Genomic DNA, 21,011 nt, shown 5'->3' on the forward strand with positions numbered 1-21,011 from the left:
GTCCCACAAATTGCAAAAAAAAAAAGAAAGAAAAAATTAGATTCGGAAAATTATTATTAAAAAATGGGGGAAAAATATATTTATAATGATTCTTTTTACATATTTAAAATTATGATACCAAATTTTTATCATTTTTAAGCATTTTTCCAGGTCATTTTGTTGCTCTTTGCCTTCTTCTTATGTTTTTGAATGAAATCAAGCCAATTTGGATTCAAAGGGTTAAGGCCTTAATTTTTTTATTATTGAATTCAGCACCTTCTAAAACGGTTTAAAGATCTGCTTGAACCCTTTCTTTTACTCCGACCGGACTTCCTGGAACACATTTCAGTGGCCTGGTTCAAGATGAGTCAGGTGTGTGGAGAAGCGGTATGCCGGTTATATTTCTGTCTGACTTGATCCCTACTTGCTCGATCAAGGCGGCTGCAGTTTTTGGAGCCAGGCGCCACAGTTGCTCTGTACCGACTGTAATATTTAAGCTCTTGAATCAGGCGACAGAAGTAATTGGTTGAGATATTGGTGAAATAATGTGACCTTTTATTGAAACTGTGAAGCTGATTTTATTAGTTGGACTTTGATAGTGGCCGATGGTGACTGGCCGATGAATACATTCAGTAACATACAGATATTACAGATAGACTCTTTGCATACAGTCTGTGATATATCCAGTCTACAGTATCATCATTTCTGATTCAATTCTCAAAGTAATAAGCAACACAAAACATTTGCTAATTAGTGGGACTTAAGGATTCGTAAAGTAGCAGTGTAAATACCTGATGAAAAATGAAAACTGCTGACTTGTATTTCTTTGTTCTCATGAAGTGATGAGCTCAATCAAAAGGCTGGTTTGATGCTGAATTCCCAGTTTTAAGATTGTCATTATTTCTTTTTAATTATCTTCAGCCCTATGTGAGACTCTGCTACCTGAACTGACTCACTGGGATGATTTCACCCACCAGCAGGTTCACTTCCTGTATCACTTCCCTCTGTTCATGATTAAGCCACTGCAGAAAGAGACTGCACTCTAAACTATTTTGTAAAAGCAACCTGATATGAACAGGAGCTCTGCTGTCCCCGCTGAATCCTGCGGAACAACACTCATCGTGGTTCCCAGAGCTCGCCGAAGCTCTTTTATCATTTCCTCGCAGTGGAACAAGCGATACGGCCCCGGACCGACTCTGCTGACTATCAGTCAGTCAGGGCGGCTTAACAGTCACAAAGGAAACTGCTGCCGTGCACATCACTTACTCACATTCTGCCAGGGCTCCTGTTTACCAGCTGAATGGACCCACCGGGCCACAAATAAAGAGATTGTCTCCTATAGTCAAAGCTACAGAGGGCGCAGTTATAGCTACTGTTTAAAATGCACCGACTGCTCTCCTGTGCTGTGTTGTGGGTCTTTAAATGAAGCAAAAACCAAATAACCGAGGGGTTAATGCTGGGGTAAATGCTGCCGAGCTTTTTCTGCTAAGGTCAAGGGAACAAGCTGAAGCCTGATTGGCTGAGGGATTTCCTGGTGGAGTTTAAAACCGCCCAGCACAGAGAGATGTAGGGGGGTTAACATGAGGTGATGAGGTAATGCCTCTGTTTTTTGAGGGGGTGACATCATCGCTATGGCATTCTGGGTTGCCATGGAGAGGAAGGAGGGGAGGAGAGGGAGGGGGTGATGAAATAAGGGGAACAAAAAAGGGGGCGCGTGGGAACGGGATGAATGTGGCCTTGAGTGTGTGTGTGTGTGTGTGTGTGTGTGTGTGTGTGTGTGTGTGTGTGTGTCTCTGTCGGTGAGTGAATCAATCAAACCAAACAAATTCAAACAAATTAATCTAATAGGTATATTTGTTTGTTTGTGTGGACACACACGCAGCGCACACACACTCATAGGTACGTTCACCCACGTTTCAAGGTGGGAATCTTTTCTGGAAAATATGAGCTGTGGAAATCTTGGCACTGGTCCAGGAATGTCTGCCTATTTATGTCTCCTCTGAGGGGCAAGAGAGGGTCTCCCCCAGACAGTCTGCCATTTCCTCAGCTTGACTTTCACCCGTCTGTGTGTGTGTGTGTGTGTGTGTGTGTCCACAGCCCCCTCGCCTCTTTCCCAGAGGTTGTATTTTCTCTTTGTCTGTGAGGATTTCAGCTTAGCCTGCAAGTACAGTACCAACAGCTGTGCACTTTTTCACACTGAAGACGTTTATTGTCTAATTTTCTGGATTTTACTGGAAGGCTGAGCCGACCAGCGTATCGGCTTATTGATCAGCAGTACTCAAAAGCCTTTGTGCTGTCTTTGCAGATAGAGAGGAGATGGATGTCCTTCTGAGCCTGCTGCAGATGATAGAAGAGTTAATAATTAATGAGGACATACACGTGTGCGTGTGTGTGTGTGTTGGGAGGGTATTTGAGGGGTGTGGCTCCTCGTAAATCTTTCAGCTTTGCATCTGTCAGATGGTAACAAACCTGCTCACACCTCCACCAGAACACACACACACACCGTTTCCTTTGGACCCCCCCTGCTTCCTGCAGCAGTGTCAGCCCACGCGTCATTTAATGACCTGTAGCTACATGTACTCATACACAGACACACACCCACGCACACCCACAACATAAATGCTGACCAGAGCTGAATGGTTATAAGGTTTGGGTGGGAGTCAGATTAATCTCTGGTTTTGTTTTATTTCACTGCGAGTCATTCAAGGACTCATCTTAACCGAAGTGACCCTGAAATCAGAGAATAGATGAAACACATGAGCTGCATGTTTGCATGTGGGAGCTTTATACACTGCTTTGTTCAGATTAGAGTTCAATGATTAGTTGATTAATAGATTAAAGTGTGGAAAAAGTAAAAACAAAAGGCAAATATTTTTAGTTCCCAAATATGACGATTTTCTTTTTGGTTGTTGATGAACAAAACAACATTTTTAGGTGTCAGTTTGGTCTCTGGGCATTTTTTTTTCCAAGATTTTTTGACACTCTATAGACTAACAGTTTATTAGTTCATTGGAAAATTAATTGCATGGTTATTCAATAATAATTAAATTAAACAAAATTATGGTTAGTTGCAGCCCTAGTTATCTCCTCCAGCAGTGCATGCGTGCTTCTATATGATTTTGTGTATATGTCTCTTGGCAGCTAATCTGACAAACTACTGGACCTATCAGTGTAATATTTTGAGTGCACATTTATGACTGTGTGCTTAAGGATCTCTTCTTGTAGATCGTGGGGATTCATAGTCATTAAAAACCAGTTTTATTAACTGTTTAATACGTCATTGACTGCTGACTCCTCACAGCTTTTAACCGACCAGTAGGGGCCACAGTTTTTCCAGCAATGGGCTCAGCTAAAAACAACAAGCCTTGCATAGTCTGTCGCAGGCCATATTTTGGCCTTCATCATGGCTCAGATATTCATATAAAAATTTGGTCTCATTTTGAATGGTAGCATCTGCAGATTAATTCCATACCTGATATCTTTTGCTCTACTAAAGTAAGGCACGATGCAAGATGAGTTAGTCAACTGTTCTTGTTATCTTCGCTGTAAGGGAGTCAGGAGGGACAACTTCACCGAGCAGAGCTGCGCCTCGTACCGGCTGAAATGGTTGCAAGTTGCGACCCACTTTAGTTCTGTTCGCCGCATGATGTCTTAACACGGGGTGCACTTCAGAAGCAGAGCATTTCCCTGCCTGATTTTGAAGACTTGCAGATTTTGGTAATTTTTTATTCTTCTCTATTTGTGCCTCTGTCATAAGTAAGTTAGCAGGCTATGCTGTTTAAAGGTTTGTTTATTTGTGTTTATTTTTATTGTGTAATTAATTCCGCCTTTGTTGTGCTGTAGCCTACAGACAAAGTTAATCTCATTAAAAGTCTGGTTATAAACGATATGGATCAACTAATTCTACCTGTTTTAGTTATTAAAAATACATTCATTCTCATAATCATATGGTATCTATATTTCACATTCAGTGCATGTTAGCAGCAGAACTCAATCTGCTCTGTGCAACACACCGCAGTTTCATCAAAAATATATGAGGTGTTTATTTCTGGGATGCTTCTTAAACACGCCATGCCGTGTCTGCTGGAATTACAAGAATTGTCTAGAGTGGGTGTGATCAGCCGAGCAACCGCTGGGTTACCTGTCAGGAGTTCTGCACTGTACTGAGAGCACTTCTCTAGTTCAGATGTATACTCTACTATACTGTAGATACATGTGGTCGAAAGTGAAGACAAAGCATCATCTTAGTACCATTTTAGCTGAATAGCTGCAGGGTAGACTCATATTTTCTATTTTGACTGAAACTATGAGTTGATTTTTAAAATAGTTTCAGGTACTTATTTTGTTTTAGCTTTTGTGTAAACCTGCAAAAAAACAAACAAAAGCTATATATATATATATAGATGTATTTTTTTTGTGTATGTCATATATACTCTATATATGTGCTGTATATGTTGAATGGCGACATACAGTATGTGAATGAAATGAGACATTTGTAAGTCATCATTTCTCTTTAAGTATATTTACATTTTCATCCCCTTCAGCAGGTCAGCCCCTCAGGGAGTTTAATGTCATTCAGTCATTCTGACCTTATGTTGTTTTCATTCAACTTCAGCTCATTCATATAATGTGGGACAAATTAATCATGTTAGGTATCGACCCAGGTCAGACTGCCAGCATGATAAATAGGATGCACAGTCATTCAAAAGCATATTACATCATGAGTCTGTCCAATGAGGGCATCTCGCTGGGAATAATAAATATGAATAATAGCAGACTCATAAAAAGCAGCATCTGCTGCACCATAATTTAATACAATGATTTTAATCCTACAGGCACACATGCTTAAACATATTTTTCAAATTACTACTGTTTTTTTTTTTTTGTTTTTTTTTTGTAACTCAGGTAGATTCCATCTCTGCATATTGGGATTCACAATAAACCTTTTTTTGCCTTATTATGACCCCTTCAATGAAAAAGAATATCTTCTTGACACCTTGTCTCATGTAACATACAGTATGTTGTGAGAGTGATTTTCTCCTCTGATTTTTTCATTTGAATATATTTTGAAGAGATAAAACTATCTGATAATATATAATAAAGAAAAGTCATGATTAGAGCATTGTGTGAAATGTTTGAAAAATATATTTGAATGCTAACAGCATAGCTCTTGAGACTAAGATGATGTTCGATTCAGTTTGTCCAGACTGAAATATCACAGCTATTGGACAGATTGCCAAAATATCTTTTACAAACATTAGTGGTCCTCAGAGGATGCCCTGACTTTTCACTGAGCATCAGCATCCAAACAAAAGTTACATTTGTCCAATTCTGTGGTTCATGTTAGCATTTGATAACTTTTGCTAACATGTGAGGTGTTACCTAGAAAACATTAACATGAATCTGGGAAACACCACATTTGCCAAACATCAGCATGTTAGCATGTTAATGTAAGCTTTTAGCTTAAAGCATGCTGTACAGCCCCACAGAGATGCTCGCACGGCTGTAGAGTCGGGCTCATTTATTCTCCCTTTACACCCAAATATAGATAAGCTTATTTCAAATGTAACCGTCACTGGCCACATACTTCCATGCGTCCTTTATGTTGGCATAGATACATCAACTCGATAACACTAGAGGGCACTGGCAAAAGTCTGTGACAAACATGGTGATGATGGAGGAGGTCATACAGTAATAATGTACCTTTAAACAGAGGCAGTGTTGTAGAAAGTGGTCCTCTGTGAGGCAGTTGAATACATCATGATAGACGGAGAATTCTTTTCACTATATTACCAATTTGTTCCTTTCTGCCATTTTAAAAATGCCTTCAGCCCATTCTCATCTCGAATACCAACACTTTGACGGTGATTTTGCCAAACGGCACCTTTCGTGGCAGTATGATATGCAGTCAGGCGGCATCAGTATGTAATGCGGCTGGATGTAATCTTTTCCAGTGTTATGATATGCCGCCAGTCAGCCGGACGGCACCTGTCATGGCGGGATGATATACCACCAAATGGTGCCTCTTTGCAACGCTGCCAGTAAAAACACAGTATAAGGAGCTGGAAATTCCCTATATGGCGAGTAGGAGGGGTGGCGGATAAGTCCAACAAACCCCTGGCTTTCACTTGGGAGCCTGGTGTTAGCTTCCCATATGAATGTAGAGCTAAGCCATGATATTTCTTTCTGAACCTAACCATGTGCCCTTGTTCGTGTCCCGGAGTTCGTAGCGACGTCCTGGAACGTCAACAGCAGATGCAGAAGGAAACCTAACACGTAATATGTGGATGTGAAAGGCCACTGAGAAAGCAGCCACATGTGATGACTTGGTCTTAGGGTAATGACTGGCTTGAATTACACCACACTGTCCCCACAATTTTGTGGTACTGCTCAGTTTTGTCCGTATCCATAAGCTTTTAGAGAACATGCACAAATTTGGACCACCTGAATGCAGATTACAGACAGAAGGCTCTAGTCATGTCTGTACAGGTATCTAACGTTTAGCATAAATGAGCCTTTAGTCTTATCAGGTATCTCAAAACCTTTGAGATTCTCAGTATCTTGTGAACCCTTGGTCCCAATCCCCCAGGGTTTTTATTTATTTCAGTGTCCCTCCCCGAATGGAGCCCCATGTGTGGGCCACATGACCAGTCATAACATACAGTTCCACAGATCCAACAAGAAAACATGTAAAAGCGTTGATTCCATAACAAAAAGGTCTTCATATGATCGTTACCAGGCCTTTTCTATAAATCTTGCTATGGCAAAAATCTCCTCATTAAAGCCATGCGTATCAGCTATGAGTATTAAAACTAGTCTTTGCAGGTCACAGACACTGAGTAAGTAATGGTGACAGTTCTCAGCTGGAGTCCATTGTTAGCAAACACAGACAGAGGAAGGTGAGAGGTCGGAGGAAAGCTGCCTCCTTTTGACCTGGAAAAAGGAATTTACTACTCCCAGACACTTTTAGCTAATTCCATCAGGGATTTGAGCAGGAGGGGAGAACAGTTGCAGATTTACTAACTCCACTCCCTCGCTCTCATCCGCTCTGTCATTGGTTGTTTGCTGACCCTCGGGGGATCCAGCTGGGTTTCATGGTATCTCAAATCTGCTCTGCTGCCTCTCACTTGTTCATGGGAGTTATTTATGTCTGAGCATCCTGTCTTTTGTTTGTCTTTAACTTTTTTATGTGATGTCTTAAATCAACCAAACGCCTATGTTATTTAGTTTTTATTGTCTTTTCTCTCTCTTACAGATTTTCTCAAACTCATTTCTTTCTCTGCCCTTGAACATCAGTATTGATTGCTGTGCTAAAGTACGCAGGATATTAAGTTTGATTTTTATTTTTGCACAGTAAGAGCGTGAGTGAGAGACCGCTAAGCTTTGTATTGAGCTAGATTTCCGGAGCATCATAGCAGAGTGGGCAAAGACTCTCTCTGAGTCCTTCACACTGATAATCCTCTTACACATTGGTGCCAACACACAGACACAGTCACACAAAAAACGCCAAAATGTGAGCACAAATGCACGTTAACACACTAACTGGAAAAAGCATTTAATTTTTTTTTTCTTTTCTTTTCTTTTTTTTTTTTTTAATCATGGTATTCATGGAAGTCTTGGGTTTCAACTGAGCGTTGCTGCCTGTCTCCTCCACCTCTGAGATAAGGTTCCTGTCCTGAAGGCAGGAATTCGGCGTCTCCATCTGGGAGTCACTAATGTATTCACTCATATCTTTAATACTCTGCCGCCACTCCCAGCTCTGCTCCGAAAGGTTTTACTACGAAGGAACTTAACCTCAGAGCATGTACATCCCTGTGTATGTGTGTGTGCGTGTGTGCAACACATCTACAGTATGTGTGCCTGTGTGTATCCTCCCCAGGTATGAGTTTGCCCCAGCAGGGGTTTGCAAGATGCATGTGTGCACTGAAAGGCATTTATTGAACGGCGGAAAGCCAAGACAGCTGAGTAGCTCCTGGCTCGATGCTGCGGATGTCTTCTGAAAGCCTTGACCCACTTCCAAGTCCCCCCCCCCCCCCCCCACCCCCCCCCGCTCACCCAAACATGCTGCATACTCTGCCACAATCTGCTGAGCTGCAGTGAAGCTCTGCATGCATATGCTGGGAAGAAGAGTGGGTGTGTCTGTCTGTCTAATAAATAAATTGTACGTGTGTGTCTGCAGGTGCTGCAAGGTTAAATGTGTGTGTGTGTGTGTGTGTGTGTGTGCGTGCAGTCAGTAGTTGCAACACCTTGGGGCAAAGTCATGGAGAGTTGCTGCTTCTGCTGAATTTATTAATGAGTCCTTCATGAGATGTTTCTTCACCAGCCAGGCACGAACATGTTCAACAGCAAAGTGTCTTCTCGTCTCTGTGTGACGAAGAGGAAAGGACGAGGAGACGTATGACTGCACAGATTTGGGTCATAGTTAAACCCTTGCAGAACAGTTCTTCAACAGAGTGGTGTGTGTAGGGCTGGAACTAATGATTATTGTATTACTGATTAATCTGCAGATTATTTTCTCTATTAATGGATCAGTCGGTTAGTCCATTAAATGTCAGAGAGGATCTCTATTTTCCAAAATCCAGGTGACATTTTTAAATGTCTTGTTTTGTCCAACCAACAGTTCCCAAAAATGTATTCAATGTAGTGTCAAACCTAAGTGTAGATTTCCCCTCAATACTTGAAACATCTGCATTTGTTCTCCCCAATAAAAACATGAAAGTAGAAAAAGACCTCTATTTTGACAAAATTAAAGACACAGAATAAGCGGTTATGGAAAATGAATGAATGAATTATGTGAATATAATGACTAAGTGGGTAAAGACAAATAATAGAACAGAAAATTACATCACTTTACTGCAATGCAGCCTTTAAAACCAGGAAAAGACAAAACGTCCAAAATTAAAGACGATATCTAGTCTCATATCTCGATATTAATATCATATTGATATATTACCCAGCCTTACTAGGTGTGTGTAGGCTATAGATTAATTTTAAAAATTAATTTTATGTTGAAAGTAATGCTTAATTTTAACATCTAATGTTTATGAGGTTTGAACTTGGCCTGAGGAATGTACGAAATCAGCGAGCCAAACCTACAAGACACAACAGTAGGAATATGAGGCAGCCAGCGTCTTTGTCATCATTATATCAGAGCCAGACACTAAGAACACAGCAATGTCACTAAAACTGAGAAATTTAAATCATATGTAAATGTTAACATCAGGAAATTAGGACGAGGCAAGGGACAAAGTGAATTATTCGGCTCCAGCCTTTGAAGCCGTGCACACTCTTTAATATTTTGGGAGCAAACAGCCCTGGTTTTAAGCTGCCCTGAGCTGGGACGAGGCCAGACGGCTGGCTGATGGGAGTGAAGCTCCACTGGGAAGGAGTGGAGACACTCACTTAGTCATGGCCGTTAGACACAGAGATTTATACAGATTACAAACAAGTGCATACGAGCCTGCGAGCACGCAGATGCAAGTGCACTATCTCACATACAGAGATGCTTTTACCATCAGTAAAGGGATTAGCGCACATTTTGATTTATGGCCACATGCAGAGCAGAAGCTGCATACTTAGCCACATCATATGACGACTTAGTGTTTACATACAACTTATAATGAAAATTCACACATAAAGACACATCTTCTTTTTAGTGGGAGGATCTTTAAGATGCCACCTAGTTTATTTTTGGTGTGTTTTTACTCCTGGTGTTGCAGGAGGTTCCCATCATCTATCATTACTCACCAGGAAATAACCTTTACTCACCTATTTTTCCATCATTTTGAATATCAAACCAGCTTTTGCAGAAGTCTGTGTTTGCTCATTTGCATTGTCAGTGAACTAAAACTGTGCGTTTGTCGTATCCCCCACACACACACTCTGTCATCATATTATCACTCTTCATCTGTCTCCAACTCCTTTGTCATCCGCCCTTCACTCTGTCAGCATCTGATGTCTATCAGGCTGACGTCACTCTGGACTTTACAGCGGCTTGCAATTGAACTCTGGTGACAGATAGATGCACCAGACAGGACTCTACAGATGAATATGTCTGATGGGGCTCAGTATTACACTGTCTGCACAACGAGTAGATTGAAAACACAGTCTCAGCAGCACAGACTCATTTTCAGGAAGCAAAACGCATCATGCTGCTGTCTGAGCCTTGAGACCTGTGCACGTTTTTTACATTTTAATTTCATCTCCTTTTCCATTTACTGTCTTGTACTGTGATTTGAATACAGGAGGAGCTCTTTATATGTACGAAAATAAGACAACTTTATTACACAGACTACAGGTACTGAGAATTTTTCCTGTTTTGAAAAGACAGAGTCGTTTTTGCAACATCCATTTGTAGAAACAGCATCTATACCCTTTTCCGTATACATTTGTGGGGGTTTTTAAACACAGGAAACTTCGTTAAAATGGCCGATAAACTCCTTTACCATTGCCAGTAGTGCAGCAGACGAGTATGCCTTCCTGTTTTAGTTTGTTTGTTTTTTCTGGTATGTCCCATTCACTTTCATGGATTGGCCAGAAAACAGGTTATTAAACAGTAGAAAGCAGCATGGAGCCCAGTAAAAATGTTATAATGATTACATCTTTTTTACATCTGGTGACTAAATGTTGAACAATATTTGCGTGCTTGGACGGAGACAGACTGTTATTTATAGCAGCCTGTTGTTGCATCACACCGGCAAATGGGGCTAAAATTAGGTGTCCACCTGGGTGTTGTATTTCCATCACTGCTGACTGGAACCAATTTGTGTTGGAGCTGATAAATACCTGTGACTACATCAGAGTCATTTGTCCCAGGAGTGAATGCCAGTTGTAATCTTTCCCAGCAAATATGAAAGCCAGAGTGGTTTTTAGGTGTTTCTGTTGAAAGGGAAAAGGGCCAAAGTTTCAGGCCTCCAGGGGGTTGACTAACTTCTGAGAGTCGGTGGTGCTCGGAGACACACTCATTATCCCTTTTGCCATTGCTGTTTTTCTAAGGCCCAGTCATACAGTAGTTATGTGTTTTGGTATGATCTCATCTGACCGTTCCAACTCAGTTGAGGTGGTGTGTGTTAGATCCGCAGAGGGACTTATTATCACCATGAAAACTATAATTTGGGGCCCTGCAGGTTGTCATTAGAAGGGTTAAAATATGGTTGAGAGAGTGCAGTACAACATAATGTTCTGTCAACACAATAACAACTTCACTTGGTGTGCACTTTCTGAAGTTCATGGCGGTCTGATGATGTTTTTTTGCCCACTAAAATGTAGAAAAGTGGTCGAATTAGTGCTGGAAATAATGGTTGCTGATTTGGTAACTTTATTTAAAGACAATTAATCAACTATTTTCATTATTAATTAAATGTATCATTTTTTTCAAGCAAAAATGCAAATTATTTTATGGTCCCACCTTTCCAAATGTGATGATGTGGAGATTGTTTATTGTACATTTAATAACTTGGGCTTTGGGCTGTTAGTTGTGCAGTTTAAATACATCACTGTGCGCTCTGGGACCTTTGATAGGTATTTATTATTTTTTACTTATGCATTAATCAAAATATACATAGTTGCAAACCTGCTGAAGTTACAATATGACGTGTAGATCATGTTGTATCATGCATTATTTATGATTTTCTGTATTGTTTCTGCTGACATGTCTGGATTTGTATGTGCCACTCATGATCAGTGTTGATCTAAAGGAGAAATGACATGATTTTATCTATAAATAAGCATCAAATAATTCATGTTTCTCTTTGTGTCTCCTCTCCTGTCAGGTGTTGTGAATGCAGCGCCTCGCTGTCCCACTGGTATTACGAAAAAGATGGACGGCTCTTCTGTAAGAAGGACTACTGGGCCAAATTCGGGGAGCTGTGCCATGGCTGCAACGACCCGATCACCACTGGCCTCATCATGGTAAGAGAATCCATCCACTGACTCTCATCTCTCATCACCTCCCCTGGTGCTTTGTTTGCTGATACACCTCGAGTTACAGCTTGCAGCCGTGACACTCACAGCACGCACACAGGTCCATACATTCACAGCCTCTGTCACTGGTTTGTGTGCGCCAACGTACGAAGATGCACGTAGGACCTGTGCCAGACCTGTAACTGACCCTGATGCCTTTGGCTGCTTCGTCAGATTGTCTTACAGACCACCAGCGAAAGTCTGAGCTGTTGTTGTGACACAGGAGAGCAGAGAGGTTCATGTGCAGAATAGATGTGGTCACAGCACCGGAAAGCAGATAAACAATAGATTAAGCCTCCGCTGATAAGTGCTGCTGCATTATAGAGAAGACAAGATACTAGCATCAAAGGAGAGTTGTGTCTATTTGTTGATTAGTGATGGAATCACACACATTCAGAGCTCGAAGAAACTGATTAATAAAGCATGTCTGTGTAATAGGATATGTTGTCTTTATACGAGTGATTTATCTAAAGCCAGCGTCAGCACAAATGTAGGTGCAATGCAATTTTCCCTTGGTATTATTTTGTGCCTGTTTGGTAACCTCCTGGCTCCAAATGAAGTCACCCCTGCTGAGGTTGTTGGAGAGGTGCGGCTGAGGCTGTGTTAATGCTGATGAGGCAGCACGGTGTAATTTGGGTGCTCTTTTCAGCACAAAGACAGGCTTGCTTTTCTGCCTGCTTCAACCACCTTCACAAATGCAAGGACATTTTCAGGGCTTTAGTTTGCAGAGGCACACACAGGCACACATGCATTCACCTACACACACACACACACACATATATATATATATATATATATATATATATATATATATATATATATATATATATGTAGAGAGAGAGAGATATATATATGTATGTATGTTGAGTTGAGTTGTGCCTCTTTTAGTTTACTTCATATTTTTCCTTCTCCTGTACTATAGATTGAAATGTTCATTAAAATGCAGCTTTAATGCAGATATTTTGATATAAATCAGTCAATTAATCAATTCTCAGTTGTGAGGATTTGCATCTTGTCTTTGTCTTATGTAATAATACACAAAATACATTTGTATTTGGGAGTGTAAGTCAGACAAAATAAGATGAATGAAGACACGTACTTGGGCATTAGTAAATTGTGATGGCCATTTTTCTGTATTAAAGGTGAAACAATTACTTGATTAATTCAGAGAAAAATAAACAAACTGATATAAGAAATAACCCTCAGTTGCAGCCCTTCGTACTTTTTATTTTTTATTCTACCTGTATTTAATGAGATAAGTCAATTGCAAACGAACAACCTGGCCAAGAGGCATCAGCAGGAGGCAAGTTGATACAAGATATTAAAACACAGATACACCTGGAGCAAAACATTGGACAAAATAAAAACATCACAATATTTACAGTATATACAACAACAGTGCTTCAGAGAGGCAAATTCAAATACAGGTCCAGTGTTAAGAAACTATTGATTGTATTGAGATGATAAAGGAAGGTAACAAATGAAGGTGTGGAGTTTAGCAGCTTATTCAACCTAATTTCAGTCACCAGGAGCGGCAAAGTGGAATGAGAGATGACTGAAGGAGGTGCGGACATTAGGAATGTATGAATTTGCCAGAGAGTAAATTGTGGTTACTGTCTAATTTGTTGTTTATTGAGTTGTGGGCAGAGATGTGGAGTTTTTTGTTTTTTTTGCAAATGATAGTTTTATAAATTAACTTATACCATGGGATATGTCACTGTTGACAAATTTGACTTTTGACCTATCCGTGCAAAAACGGCCGTGCAGTACTCCTTTCTGTCGATGGCACACATTACGTCATATAACGCTGTAAGTGTTGCAGAGATACACCCACGGCCAGTTCTAAAGCCAGACTGCATGGTGGCTAGAATGCTATTAATGTCTTCCACATGTCACTGAATGTAATCCAGGGCCCTTCATGCATTTGAATCACTTATCAGGTTGTGTGTCAGACTGTCTATAAAGCCTGCAGCTGCTCACTTTCCAAACAGTTTCACCACCAGATAAAGGAAGCTTTGTGTGGTTTGTGTGTGTACAGTTTATTAATGTTGGGCAACAGCAGGATTTATGGCGAACATATTCCTCCGTGCTCAGTCTTCACTGGTAAACTCTGCAGAGTTGGTTTTGGTAATCCTTGTTGTGTTCACACCACCCAGTGAGGTAAAATTAGAATTATCAGACATGGCAGCAGACGATATGTAAACTATGTCAGCTGTGTGGGGGAATATGTGAGCCTTGTATTCAAGGAAACTACCGCCTGTCTACTTAGCATGAAGCCGGTATGACAGGGAATTTATCCACAGAAAACAGTGACTAATCATTTGCATTTTAGAGGGATTCATTAGTACCAGGGAGTATAATGTTCAAGAGCTTTTTGGAGTGGTGTTTAATTTAAAGTACCTCAACTTGTGTTGAAATTGTGTGCAATTATGCTTATTATATTTTTTAGGAATGGCAATTTTTAGTTGGATTTCCTTTTAGATCATTTTAATAAAGAAAAATGTAGCTGTTAGAATATGTATCATGGCCAGTAGAGGTGATACACAGCCTCTAAAAACACCCAAAACCCAGCCTTTTGACTAAATCAATAATTCAGTGGCTGTTGGTGGTCTTTTGATCAAGAGAAGATGGTTAAAATAAAAGGCTGACTTCATTCGCTGCACATAAAGCATCTTCTCTGACACATTTGCCTCCAGGTCAGATACAGCAGCCAGCAGCTTCTGGCAGGTCATGTGTCATGGCCACAATGAACAGAAATCATTCATGGCCCGGCCTTTCTCGGCATCTCTGAGCGCGCGCGTGTGTGTGTGGGTGTGGGTGTGTGTGTCTGTCTGTATTTTATCATTCACACTGCCTCCAGACAGCTTGCCCTTTGCAGTGCAATCTCAGTAATGAAACATGTAGGAGACTCTAAAGTGAATTAGGTGGAGAGACTGCAAGACCACCTATCCTCCCTTTTCCTCCTTCTCTGGTTTATTGCTCCTCTTACAGTGCAAAGACACTGATTGACTGTCTCTACTTTAGTAAATTTGAGATCCGTCTGCCAATCAGCCTTTAGCGGCCAAGATGTCCAGGACAATACTGTGTAGGCATGAAGGTCAGCTCCCTGCGTCAGCGCCACGCCCAGAAAGAAGAAGTGTACTCCAGTGCTGCACAGTCACTCTGACATCTGTGCACATAAGCAGGGAAACACAGTCCTATTTTTTAAAATTCTCTGATGCCTCTGCACCTGAAAATGCTGCTGTCACAGTCAGAGAAAACACTCCATGATGCAGAGATGAGTCAGAGTCTGCAGGCAGACACATGGAACTGATGGTCAGCCAGACGGAAACAATAAATGAGTAAGATATGGGATTTCAGCACTCCTAACACAGTGACGTCCACGAGACAAGATGAGCCTTGCTTTGCTCTTTAAAAAAGATAACAGCGTTTGGAAATAGTTTTCTTATCATTTGCTCACAGCTGCACTTTGTAGAGCACCTTGGTAGCCGAGTGGTTACATGCGTGCCCCATTACTGTCCTGGGTTCATTTCCAGCAAATGTTGAAGTGTCAAAAACTGCAGTTCCTTGAATGGCCACTTGAGGCTGACTCCAGAAGCGAGTCAATCCCCATAGACCCCCGTGTTAAAAATGCCCAACTTCACAGCAGAAATAAACATGTTTACAGCCTGGTACAAAACTGTTTTTGTCTCTACAGCTAATTTCAACATTAGTGTCAACTGTACGGGGGTTAATATTTATATGACTCACCTGTTTACATTTTATTAAGGCTTAAAGTTACACATAATTGTCTGTGAGGCATCACTACAGTCATGATACAGAAGCTGAGGAATCAGTGTACTGATTATTGAATTTTAAGTGGTAGATGCTATTAGCACCAAGGTGTATGTAGCCAACAATGCTATTTACACACGGGTGTGTATTCCTGGACGTCCTCGCAGCATCGAAATATGACGTTTATACGAGCCGGTCTATTTAGCTATTCTGCTAAAGTTTATGTACACAGTGTGCAATCAGCAGCTTTATACATCCTAACAACTGAAAATAATAGGTCAGCTAAGTCTAAAAATAATAAGCCAATGTTGACTAACATGGAGCCCAAAGCCCAGTCTTGTGTGTGAAAGTCCTGTGCTTGACCCATTCAATGAGTCAGATCCAGCCCTCACTCCTCCACAGCTCCACCCTCTTGTCCAAGTATGGTCCCTTGCGGCTTTTCCCTAAACTTAACCATATAGTTTAGTTGTAACTGCAACTGTTTCACAACATTAAGCGCATGGAACGTTAATGGTCATTTACGAGCTATTTGTCCACCAGAAGGTGAGCTAATTTAGAAAAAGGATCCTGTGAGTTGTATTCAGAGGGCAGGAACAATTTATGCGGCGGCATGGATTGGAAGATGTGTTGATTTAAATTCAGGTCATAAAACTGAGGGTGTCATGTTGCTCTCGTGGATCAGGACGCAGCCCATGTAGCCTCAGAGCCTCAGAATTTCTCAAAGTGCTTTTCTTATTATGATTATCTAACTGCATATGAAACTCCCTCTCCCTGCAACGGTTTGATGTTGGAAATATGGGGGCTGTATTTAACCATTTTTCTTATCCTTTTCGAAACAGACTTCTTGTACATGTTGGTCCAAATGCAAAACTGCGGAACTGTTCAGTTCAAGCGAGGAAGTAATGGACCTTGAATGCAAATTGTTCTGTCGACTGCTGTTTCCAAGCTCAAGGATAAGCTGTTAAGCTTCAGATAACATGTTTACATGTCAGTGAACACAGACAAAATTCTCTTTTTGAGAGTGTGATTGTAAATTATTTACATTGTTTAGTCAGTGACCACAGCTGCCCTGTGGATGGGGCCATTGCCCTAACTGAATGTGGTGTCTTGGAGTATAATCTTGTATTGAGAGCACTTCCTGTGAGTTTGTACAGTATGAGCATGCTGGTGTGTGTGTGTGTGTGTGTGTGTGTGTGTGTGTGTGTGTGTGTGTGTGTGTGTGTGTGGTGTGTGTGTGTGTGTGTGTGTGTGTGTGTGTGTGTGTTTGAGCGTGCTGTGTCATCTGCTGCTTCTGCTCCTGTCAGCACCTGCAGCCTTGAGTAAACTGGTTGTAATTCAGCCTGACGTTGTTCCTCAGTTATTTACTGCTCTCCACTCAGACTGATGTATGTGCTGAGTACTAGTTAACTGATCTAATTTAATTTCCTCTCCTGCCTCTCTGTCCGTCTGGCACACCTGGTACTGACTGATGAATATGCAGTAATCCCGGCCATCTCCACGTTCACTTTGGAGTCAGTCTGTCTTTCTGCAAACAACTCAGGGCCAAGAGCCAGCTGATGGGAGCGGGGCCAGACATCGACCTGGGCCTGTTTTACTTCCAGAGTTTGAGAGAAGATTCTGAGTTCACGGTTTCTCACTCTCACTGCGTTATCTTTGCCGCAGTGTTCTTTGCCAGCCTGCTCTCCACACTGCTGCATGTCTTTAGAGTCAGTTCACTGTTGACCAGCAAGACCTGAAGGATTAAATACCATGGCCTTTGGTCAAACCTTCTTTGATTTAATGATGGAGTGATGATGTAGGTGAATTTATGTGGTGAGGTTATGAACTTTAAAGTGTGAGAGTGTAATCTCTGAGGTAAACCAGTGAAAGTCCTGGAGGCTGTGTATACTGTGTGAATTTGAGATGGAACTACGATTGGTTTTGTAAATGACTCAGGAGTAACAATAGATGGAGAAGTAGATTAACTCCTGCAATCATTACAAGCAGTCTGATTGGAGAAAAGTCGAAGTGTTTGACACAGGCATGACGTTCCCCGTCTATTTTGCAATTGTTGGTGGTGCTTTTTGTGGTTGGCTTGGACTATGGTGGCATATGGCTGAGTCACTCATCGGGATGAGATAATCAGCTCACCAGACTTTAAACTCTGCTCCTGCCTCCTAGCTAGCCAGGTGGAGGATTCAAATGTAAACATAATTAAACATCGAGGACAAGATGGAGAAGATGGGCACCAGCTGAACTAGGATCCTGCCAGTCATTGTACAGGTGTCAGATAATAAACTGGGTGACCTTAATGTTAATCAGTTTCAGGAGCTGTAATATCCTTTGATTCATGGAAACTTGGCAGAATTCTGGACAGCACCATTCAACCATGTGACTCTTTTTCTATATGCCGATCTGACAGAGCCGAGGACTCTGGCAAGAGAAGGGGAGGAGGAGGCCTGTGCTTTGTGGTAAATAAGGATTTGTGTGTCAGCGGGAAGTTGAGGTGCTGTCCCGTTCTCACTTCGGATTACTGCTGTATACTGTTAAGAGGTGTCTACAGAGCAACACTGCCCATGTTCAACAAGAGGAACCATGCAGCCAGCTTGTTGAGGTCGGGATGTGTGGACAGTTAAATTATTCTACAATTAGAAACCATGGATCACCAGAACCATCTGAAAACACAGACAATTGTAAAGCAGCAGCAAACAATGTAAGAAGATACAGTAAGAACTAAATTACAGTGCACAAGTTAACCCTTAAAAAACAGACAACCCGTGGACGGCTGCCAGAGATTGTTGTGTAAATAATTCTCTCTAAGCAGATCTAAAATAAGAACCATAACACCTAGAACACTCATTCTTTGAGCAGCAGAAAGTTAAGGCTTCTGTCTTCTTCATCACTATGTCATCACCTGATGTTACCGTACCCTACCTTACGTGCTGTGTAAAAACAGTGTTTTGTCGTAATTATGCTGGAATTTCCCTGTAATGGCCACAGGAGATTGTTGTTTGCATAAACTGTATATATCAATCTAAAATAAAAACCATAATAGCAACAACATTCATTCTTCTTCTCTCTCATGTTGTACACTGGTAATGACATCACTGCGCTGCCTTACATGTGTTTCAAAAACGTGCGGTAGTGCCAAAGGAATGAATTATGCATCCATCTCAGCACCTTTTGCACTTTGCTCATAAAAATTAGCATATTGGGATGTCAGTGGATTAGTGGATAGAGCAGGCACACCATGTACACAGGCTTCGTTCTTGCTGCAGTGGCCCAGGTTTGACTCCAGCCTGCGGCCCTTTGCTGCATGTCACTCCCTCTCTGTCTGACTCTTTTACACTTAACTGTCCAATCAATTAATGGCAAAAACACCCAAAAAATAATCTTCAAAAAAAAAGAGGATATTTAAAAAACTAAATAATGTACATTATCCAAATAACTTGTGAAGTGTTAAGAAATATTGTTTTCATATTTCTACATTTGAAAGTACTTTGGATCAACATGTTGTGTGCTTTTATTTTGTAAAATTGATGAAAAAATGTATTTAGGACAGAATTTCAATACTTTTATCAGTTATTATGGTTTATTGACTTACACAAACGTTTAGCTTAGGTTGTACAGATTTTAGGGATAAGACGCATTTGAAGATACTTGTACCGTTTATGTTTCTGTGTGACAAATTAATAACCAATTGATTGATTCTAGAGGCCGGGTTATGCTAGAAAGCATGAGTTCATATAACTAGTTGTCAGAAGACAGTGAAAAGCAAAAGTGTTAAAAGCTGTATTAAATTGCCTCACTCGACAGAGAAGGAAAGGACCCAATATTGTTTAAATACGGAGTAAACAGCACACATTTTCAGAAAGTTTCCCTAGGAGGACATTTGTAGCCAGACATCTGTCTGATTATACACCGGGTGCTTTGTCATGATCAATCATGAATTTGCTGTTTTGTGTATTTCAATCATGTTAGTGTTTCCAGAAAAGCTGCTATCAGGTGGCTGTGATCTGGGCCTTACTGGCATTATGCTAAATCTCAGGGAAGTTCTTTGTTTTGTTTTTTGTACTTTCTTTGTTTGTGAGCTTGCAAGAATTGCTCAGAGAGCTGAAGGTGAAATCCAAGAGGTTTCCCAGAAATCGCAAGATCTTATGATTGTCTGGGACTTTTTGTCAGCATGAATCCAAATCACGTGTTTTGAAAGTTACATCATGTGCTGCACTTCTCCCCTCGTCACATCTTTACACCAGTCATTGTTTTCTGTTTCAGTCTGATAGATGTGTTTGGGTCTTTTCCTTATACACTGTTAATAAACAGACATTTCTTCACCAGTAATAAATGGAAAACATAAAGAAAAGCACCAAAGAAATGAAATAACTAAAACATGGACATCATTGTCTTACATGTTTGAGTGTTTTAGGGAAGTTTGTTTGGTTTAAAAAGTGCTGAATTTTTATTTATTACATAAAGTTCCCAGTATTACACACTCAACGTGTGGTATGTGTTGTGTAGAGTTTTAAATGATTAAACCAGAGCAGTGGAACATTGAGAGATCTGGGTTCAGTGTCTTGAATTTATTCTGACTTTATGAGTGGTATACAAATATTGTCCCTCTTATGTCATTAGTGTTGAGAAATTTAGACATTTTAGGGGGTTGATCAAACCACCAATGGAAAGTCCCAGATTTTAAATGTTCTTTATAACCTCCCACTGGTGTGAGTTAGCTCTGTGGGTGAGTGGGAATCTGTAAATTGTTTCTAGAAATGCCTGATGATCGTCTTGCCTCTAAGTGAACACAGACACATGTGTAATAAGTGTTGGGAAATGTTCTCTGTTAAGACGTGGTAGCCGTGCAGGTTGGGACATTGTTTTCCTAGCAACAGGATCAAGTGTTGATGATCTCATCAGTGACATTGAACGCAGCCTGAACACAGCATTCTGTTACAGTGTAAAAACTTGTTTTGCATGATATTTAGGATAAGAGTTGCCTTTTCAATAAAACCCCTCAGGGAGGTCAGAGGTCACACACAGAGAGGGGTCTTCATGCAGCTGCCTGGGCCTCAGTGTATTTGCTCGAGGGCACTTGTGATGGATGTGTCAAACTTCAGGCTTTATGCTGATCTTCTTTTATGTTTTAAACATTGTAATCAGTATTAACACTGGGATTTAGAGAGGTCATAACCTAACCTTGACTTAAGTGTGTTTTGAAACTTGTGTAGCATTTCCTCTTTCCAGAGTGGAAGCTCTGACGAAAGCAGCAGCCCCTGTAGGCTGAAATCCCCCCCATGGCAAGGCTGTGGGCTGCTGGGTTT

At 40.9% G+C, this 21,011-nt stretch overlaps 1 protein-coding gene across 2 annotated transcripts in view; it reads left to right on the forward strand.

Annotated features, from left to right (window-relative positions):
• Positions 1-21,011, forward strand: part of limk1a (LIM domain kinase 1a) — a 72,677-nt gene that overhangs the window by 25,551 nt on the left and 26,115 nt on the right. For both annotated transcript variants that reach the window (XM_033631339.2, XM_033631340.2), the window contains one exon: positions 11,751-11,889. In XM_033631339.2, the coding sequence (XP_033487230.1) occupies positions 11,751-11,889 (139 nt within the window). The remainder of the gene's footprint in view (positions 1-11,750; positions 11,890-21,011) is intronic.

This window comes from Epinephelus lanceolatus, chromosome 4, assembly GCF_041903045.1.
Source record: "Epinephelus lanceolatus isolate andai-2023 chromosome 4, ASM4190304v1, whole genome shotgun sequence".
NCBI classification, from domain to species: Eukaryota; Metazoa; Chordata; class Actinopteri; order Perciformes; family Serranidae; genus Epinephelus; species Epinephelus lanceolatus.